This window comes from Entelurus aequoreus, linkage group LG24, assembly GCF_033978785.1.
Source record: "Entelurus aequoreus isolate RoL-2023_Sb linkage group LG24, RoL_Eaeq_v1.1, whole genome shotgun sequence".
NCBI lineage: Eukaryota > Metazoa > Chordata > Actinopteri > Syngnathiformes > Syngnathidae > Entelurus > Entelurus aequoreus.
This window is the reverse complement of record NC_084754.1, coordinates 16,598,469-16,606,891: the sequence shown is the minus strand read 5'-3', so window position 1 is coordinate 16,606,891 and position 8,423 is coordinate 16,598,469. Positions and strand designations below refer to the sequence as shown.

The following is an 8,423-nucleotide window of genomic DNA, read 5'->3' as shown; positions in this document are numbered from 1 at the left end:
TTTAAAATTGCACTTTATAAGTTAACCCGGCCGTATTGGCATGTGTTGCAATGTTAAGATTTTATCATTGATGTATAAACTATCAGACTGCGTGGTCGGTAGTAGTGGGTTTCAGTAGGACTTTAATCTGATTGAAAAATTATAATTTGACAGCCCTACTGTGTGTATGTGTGTGTGTACATATATATATATATATATACACACTTTCTCATTCAATGTGTTTTCTTTATTTTCATGACTATTTACATTGTAGATTGTCACTGAAGGCATCAAAACTATGAATGAACACATGTGGAGTTATGTACTTAACAAAAAAAGGTGAAATAACTGAAAACATGTTTTATATTCTAGTTTCTTCAAAGTAGCCACCCTCTGCTCTGATTACTTTTTCGCACACTCTTGGCATTCTCTCGATGAGCTTGAAGATGTAGTCACCTGAAATGTTTTTTTTCACTCCACAGGTTTCATAGTTTTGATGCCTTCAGTGACAATCTACAATGTTTTAAATAGTCATGAAAATAAAGAAAACGCATTAAAATGAAGTGTGTCAAAACTTTTAGCCTGTACTATATATATATATATATATATATATATATATATATATATATATATATATATATATATATATATATATATATATATATATATATATATATATATATATATATATATTTACATACATATATATAAATATATATTTAAACATGAATATTGTTGTACTTGATTTTTGCCATGTACAATCCATAATTAATTGACTAATAATGTGCTTGTGTTTGTAATCATGAAAATCAATAAAACATATAAATAACAAAAAAAACGTCTGTTAACTGTGTATGGATATGTATGTTTACGCAGCAAAAAAACCTCCTCAATTAAATGAGGAAGTGCAGTGCACGCATAGCTCCAGCTGTGGCCAGCTCAAAGTTGGAAGCAAACATGGCGCCCTGTAGTCACGTGATGAATGTTGTCTGTCTATCTGTGTTGGCCCTGCTATGAGGTGGCGACTTGTCCAGGGTGTACCCCGCCTTCCACCCGAATGCAGCTGAGATAGGCTCCAGCACCCCCCGCGACCCCGAAGGGAATAAGCGGTAGAAAATGGATGGATGGATGGATGGATATATATATATATATATATATATATATATATATATATATATATATATATATATATATATATATATATATATATATACACACATATATATATATATATATATATATATATATATATATATATATATATATATATATATATATACACACACATATATATATATATGCCTTGTCACTTTTTAAAACAATGTTGTTTTTTGCCGTTATTTTTAATTATTTAATGATCATGACAATTTTAAGTAAAAAGTCTCAGTCTGGTATGGACTATCAGCATCACCCACCATTCAAATTTGATTTGAGGGAGAGGAACCACAGATGTGTGTTTCGCACACAATCTAAACAGTCACACACATTAGAACACCCACACATGGCTCTGATTACACAGATTGAGACACGCATTTGCAAATTGTTTTGCTACAATAACATTTCCACTTCAGAGAAAGCTCCACGTGTACAAAACCGCTGAAGAGAGGATGACTAAAAGAGTGAGAGTAAAGAAGTATAATGTATGCAGGGGATCATTAACAGAAGTCCTTACAGATTCTACTGACTTATGTCTGATGTCTTGATCAGCGTACATCATGGTGTTTAGCGCCATGACACACATTGTCAATGTGCGACCACACCACCAAAAAAACTCTGAGGTGTGCATCTCCTCGCTAGAAAAAAGGTGCTTTCTTTCATCTTCGCCTACAGCCGCACGCACACTTATATACATATATATATACACGAGCACATTCAAACACACCAAAAAATATTTTGAAAAGATTGCACTAGTAAAAGGGCAGCGGGAAAGAAAGTACTCCGCTTGACCCCGAGATTCGGTGTAAACAGCTCGCTTCCCAAGTTCACGTTGGGACTTTGTTTACCCCAAACGGACGAGTCTACGAGAAGCAGAGGCTTCCCTGAAAATAGGCAGTGAGCGAGCTCTCCCCGCTCTTTCTCTCACACTCACACACACACACACACACACACACACACACACACACACACACACACACACACACACACACACACACACACACACACACACACACACACACACACACACACACACACACACACACACACACACACACACACACACACACACACACACACACACACACACACTCAGCGGATGTGCAGGTACATTTTAGAGTGAGCACTATCCCTTAGGAGCCTTCTTGTTTTGGGCATTCCACATGCCACGTTTGGAGTGGTAGTAGTGGAAGAAGTTTCGCAGGCGTAATCGCTCCACTTCCAGACCATTTTGCAACACCCTGTAATGACACAGAGAGAAGAACAAAACAAGACATTTAATCCAAATCTAAATCCACTTTATTTATACAGCCCTATTAACACACAAACCGTTTCCACAGTGCTGCAATTAAAAAACAATTACAATTAATTAAACTAGGGGTGTCCAAACTTTTTCCACCGAGGGCCGCACACGGAAAAAATAAAGCATGTGGGGGCCATTTTGATATTTTTAATTTTCAAACCATAACAAAATATATGGATTTTTTTTTTTTTTTTTTTTTTTTAACCTTTAGGGCTCCCGGGGACCATAAAGAGTGTAAGTCAGGGGTGTCCAAACTTTTTCCACTGAGGGCCGCACACGGAAAAAATAAAGCATGTGGGGGCCATTCTGATATTTTAAATTTTCAAACCATAACAAAATATATGGATTTTTTTTTTTTTTAGCCTTTAAGGCTCCCGAGGACCATAAAGGGTCTAAGTCGTTAAAATGTTAAAAACAAGTCATATTATTATTTTATTTATTTATTCAACACTTACAGTAAATCTCTACAGTATATCAACTTCTGGTTGATATAAAGTAAAAAAAACCAAAAAGGTTTTATGCCTTTTCTGTCAAAGACAACTTTGTTTTTTTATAATAAAACTGAAATATGCAGTATTTCCCCCACTGCCCAAAACATTCAGAAAGCAATGTTTGATGTGAAGTAATTAGAGCCTTAAAAAGATCAATAATGCAGGACACCGTTGATTTTAATTCATTATTATTTTTGAGTAATCACAGTGAAAAGATAAATAAAATCCCATTAAATATATTTGGGATCCAAAATGTGCCACACTCATAAAGTGATACATTTTTATTATTTTTTTTAAACTTTCAAAACTTAAGTTACGGGATCAACTTCAGATATATCTGTCGATTTTACGTTTGAACTATTATTTTGTTTGTTTTGTGCTCTTTTGTCAAAGAAAATGATGTTTTTGTATGGCAACCACACAATATTTTCTGCAATATTTTCCACATAAAACATTTTAAAGTGAAATATTTGAAATAATTGGAGCCTTGAATAGGTCAATAATCCATTATAACATTATTATTTTTTTTTTTTTGAGCAATGGCAAAAAAAAAAGAAAAATAAAGATAGACAAAAGAAGAAAAAAAACAGCCTGCATGGCAGTTTTGTGTCAACATTGCAACTTTTTTCTATTTAGATTTCCACTTTTTTTAATGTTTCTTTTTAATTTTTGCAATAGCATTTCCAGAATGTGTGGCGGGCCGGTAAACAACTAGCTGCGGGCCGCAAATGGCCCCCGGGCCGCACTTTGGACACCCCTGATTTAAACTAAAGTCAATACATATATATTTATATATTAAAAAAATATATAATACTAGTGTATTTTCTGGACTATAAACCACTACTTTTTTTGTACGCTTTGGACCCTGCGGTTTATAAAACAATGCGGAAAATTTATGGATTTTTCTTCACTAACAGCCATAATGTTTTATAGTCAACAAATAGATTTCAACACCGTCAGACACACTGAAAAGGTGTGTTATTGTTTGTGCTGTAGGCGCCATCTGTTGGATGACTGAGGGTTAAAAAACAGTACTTCCTGTTTTGTGCCTTGAACCGGAAGTATTTCCTGCTTTGTCTACTATTTGTCTACAGCGTTTCAGCTTGAAAAGATTCTTCATTCATCACTCCAAGCAACATTTTACAATTTAACTAAAACAATTCATACTTACTAAACTGTCCCATGTGTGACGTCTGTAGGAGTATTTTCATGCATATTTGTATGTGCTATCATAACGGAATCAAGCTAGAGTCATTCGCATTAGAAAATATGCTAAAACACCTACAGGTGTCTTTGTTAGTATTATATACTTAACTTACAATGGCATTCTTTTTGTATTGTTTTATTTTAATAAATTCATCAAAACGTGGTGTGTTTAGCTGATTGGAGAGCTAGCTTCCACAGCTAGTGAGTCCATGACAATGACTTCTGTTTTTTTTTTTTTGGATCAGCTGTTTTACTGCCGTGTGACAGGCACAGTTAGGAAACAATTAAGATATGTAAATAAACATTTACAAAATATTTCGCACTGGTATATGTCTGCGGTTTTTAGTCCAGTGTGGCTAATATATGTAAAAATATTTATTTCTTCTAAAATGTGGTGGGTGTGGCTTAAATACTGGTGTGCTCTATAGCCTGGAGAGTACGGTAATAACACTAAAATAAGTAAATACAAATCAATAAAATAGAATTAAACAATAAAAGACACAGAGGAACACACGACTCAAGCCGATTTAAAAGACAGAAAATAAAAGTGGGGTTTAAGATGTTCAACAATGGGGGCCATCCTGACATGAGGGCAGAAAGTTCCATAGTTTAGGGCCCACAACAAAGAAGGCCCTGTCTCTCCTAGTCTTAAAGGGGAACTGCACTTTTTTTCCATTTTATTTTGCCTATCCTTCACAATCATTATGAAAGACATGCATTCTAAATATTAAATAAACGTAAAAAAAAAGTCCTCTTACAGCAGAGTCAATGGGAGATCCACTATTTCGCCCATAAAATCCAATAAAAAAAACATTAAAAAAAGCACCAACAATACTCCATTTACATTTTGTGACTTGAATATTAACCAAGTTTTAGTAACATTGTTATTGTTATTGTATATATATACATATAACATTATATAGATTTTTTTTGTTTCTTTAAGTAAAGGCTTTGTGTCTTTATTGGCTGATGTCAACATTAACATTTTTTTCTCTTTATACTTCTTGCTGTTTTCCCAATTTTTGCGTGTGTTTTTTTGGTTGTTCCCGCGACCCCGAACGGGCAAGCGGTAGAAAATGGATGGATGGATGTAATGTGCCTAGGGCCAATGACAAAGGAGTCATAGGCCACAGACAGCCCCTGTGTCGCAATTTGGGCACCCCTACTGTAGAAGCTGTTTATGGCCACTATAGTCTTAATACTGTAGCATTATTGTTCATCCTATTGTCACATATGGGACGCGAGTCACATGGTTGTCTTACGTCAGCACCAGAATGAGTAAAATCATCTGTTTACCTGGCAGGTTTTTCCTGTGCAATAAAGAGGGGATACACGGAGAAGTCCTTCTTGCCACCTTGTTACTTTACTGCCTATGCACAAGTCAATGTTTAGTTTTTTGTGCACAATAAATCAACACAAAATACATACTTTAGGGCAATGTTCACAGACTCTATTATATGGCTAGTTAGTTCCCGTCGTAGACGAGCGATGATGGTCGTGGTTGAGGGAAGAGTTGTTTGATGTTGGATGCTAGAAAACGTCCAATTTGTTGCAACAGTCAGCCTTAATGCATTGTTGCAGCTAGATGATTTATGAGCACGTCATACAATGCGCGTTTGCGAGACGAGCGATTGTAGGGCGCGGCCGCACTCAGGGTGTGTGGCTGCAGTGTCCAGAGCCGCAGGATGAGAGGCGGAGGCGTGCGGGCGTGTTCAGGGGTTAAAATGTTTGCCAGTTGGCAGGTTTGTTGGTAACTCAATGATGGACGCTTTTGACCTCCCTCCCTCCTCAACGACACCTGGAGTCAAACTTTTGCTTGCATGCAGAACGGCCCCAGGCCTATGGCCACTACATCAACACACCCAAGACAATGGGCATATACACACACCTTCACCACTGCTTGATTCCCTTTCGGGGTGATGGACGGCTGGCAGCGCTTCATAGCAGCAGTCGACCTCCAGGGCCCCAACTCATGTAACATGTTTATGTGTGCATGGCATGGAGGATTTTTCCCACTCCAGACTAGGCCCCTTAAGAGCCCAGTCTAGATTGTATTTTTTTACTCATCTTCTTCCCCAGCGTTTTACCTTTTTCCCATCTTTTACGGGGCGCCTTTGGCGACCCATCAGTGTTCCTGTTCTGTAACCCTGTACACTGTTTGTTTGTCTAATCTTGAACGGGTTTGTGCTGAAAACATAGTTTTGTTGTACTTTTGCAATGACAATAAAGTCCTATCCTATCCTATCCTATCCTATCCTATCCTATCCTATCCTCCAGGTGGGGTGTCACTGATGTCAAATTAACAAGTTTTTTTGTAATATTTTCACAATCCACCGGTAGGGTCCCAAAGATTGACTAGTCGATCATGATCATTAAAGTTAAAGTACCAATGATTGTCACACACACACTAGGTGTGGTGAAATTTGTCCTCTGCATTTGACCCATCCCCTTGATCACCCCCTGGGAGGTGAGGGGAGCAGTGGGCAGCAGCGTAGCCGCGCCTGGGAATAATTTTTGGTGATTTAACCCCCAATTCCGACCCTTGATGCTGAGTGCCAAGCAGGGAGGTAATGGGTCCCATTTTTATAGTCTTTGGTATGACCCGGCCGGGGTTTGAACTCACAACCTACCGATCTCAGGGCGGACACTCTAACCACTAGGCCACTGACCATCGTGTTGGCGAGCCCTGCTTTACTGTATATCTCTTACATTTTTATTATTTTATTTTTCATCTCTTATTGTTCTGTCCTGTAAGTTTGTCTTAGAGCCTGTTGAAGATACATTTCTGTTTTGTAACAGACAATAAAGATTAGCTATCTATCTCTTGAGTGCTTGACAGCTTGTTTTCCAGCCAAGTGCTTGAGTTGGTGCCAAGTCTGCAATGGGAAGTGACGTCCCGTGGAACAAAGGTATCGAAAAAAGATTGATTTCACGTGAAATGGTACCCGGTAGCAACGACGGAATTTGGTCGATATTATTAAAGTACCAAATTCAGCACCCATCTATAATCTCAATGAATTAGAATATGAATAATCCAGCTCTATATCCACCTATTGTGTTGTGTTTTTAGTGTGTTCCTGCCTTCTCTTTTTTGTCTGCACCTGTTGTAGTGATTCGTCCTCGGCGAGGGGCGGACCTGGTGACACACCTGCTCACAATTAGCCCGCCAGTATTTAGGCTCGTCACCCACAGCTTGACCTTGCTGGTCATTGTTTCCTGTACTGCGCACGTGCATGTGCCCACTTCGCCTCATGGTATGTTGCTTTCCCTGTCCTGTTATTGCTAAATTATTGTGTTTGTTCCCTAGCCTCTCTGAGGCAGCAAAGACTTTGTGCAGTGCTTGGTGCACCCTGGTGGCCCCTCCTGCCAACCACTGAGGAACCTGTTTTGTTAATATTCATGGTGTGCACTTCTGCCCCATCGCCTTTTGTTGTACCTTTTGGACTTATTAAATTCTTGACTTTTTGTATTTTCAAACTTGCCTCCCGTCTCTGCATCCCGGGGTCTCCCCCCTTGACCAATTCATAACACTATTGCCATTCATTCATTTTTGATTGGTGTTCCGTGAGATTTTCGCTCATGCAAAAGATGTCATTTAATTGGCTCAATAAAGGTTTGGAAACACTAATGTGAAAGTTTTGGTAAATAAACTGGAAAACTATGGCATAAGGGGAGTGGCAGGGAAATGGCTGAAGAGCTACTTGAATGAGAGACAGCAGATTGTTCAGATCGACCAATACCAATCTACACTCATGAACATAACCTGTGGAGTCCCCCAGGGGTCCATACTAGGACCCACACTATTTATAATGTATATCAATGAAATACGTAAAGTATCAACACTGCTGGAGTTCATCCTCTTTGCTGACGATACAACCATTACATGTGCAGGTGACGACATGAAGCAACTTCTGGCCTCTGTAACTGAGGAGATGATAAAGTTAAAAACTTGGTTTAATACCAACAAATTGTCTCTGAATGTAAAGACCAAAATCATGCTCTTTAGCAATCGAAAAAGTAATGTACCCATCAGGATTGTTATTGATGATACACCAATAGATTATGTTCAACAAAATTCATTCTTAGGAGTGGTAATAGATGGAAATATATCATGGAAGCCTCATATAAGTTACTTGAGGACAAAGGTTACTAAATGTGTTGGAATGATGAGGAGATCATGTCATTTATTGAACACCAATGCTCTGCTGTTATTGTACCATTCATTTATTATGTCGTATTTAAATTATTGTGTTGAAATTGTTATAAATCCCATCTACAGCCTTTAGTCA

At 37.9% G+C, this 8,423-nt stretch overlaps 1 protein-coding gene across 3 annotated transcripts in view; it reads right to left on the bottom strand.

The window, feature by feature from the left end:
- Nucleotides 1–1,285: 1,285 nt before the first annotated feature.
- Nucleotides 1,286–8,423, bottom strand: part of b4galnt4a (beta-1,4-N-acetyl-galactosaminyl transferase 4a) — a 503,111-nt gene continuing 495,973 nt past the window's right edge. For all 3 annotated transcript variants that reach the window (XM_062036152.1, XM_062036153.1, XM_062036154.1), the window contains one exon: nucleotides 1,286–2,375. In XM_062036152.1, the coding sequence (XP_061892136.1) occupies nucleotides 2,261–2,375 (115 nt within the window). In that variant the 3' untranslated portion in view covers nucleotides 1,286–2,260. The remainder of the gene's footprint in view (nucleotides 2,376–8,423) is intronic.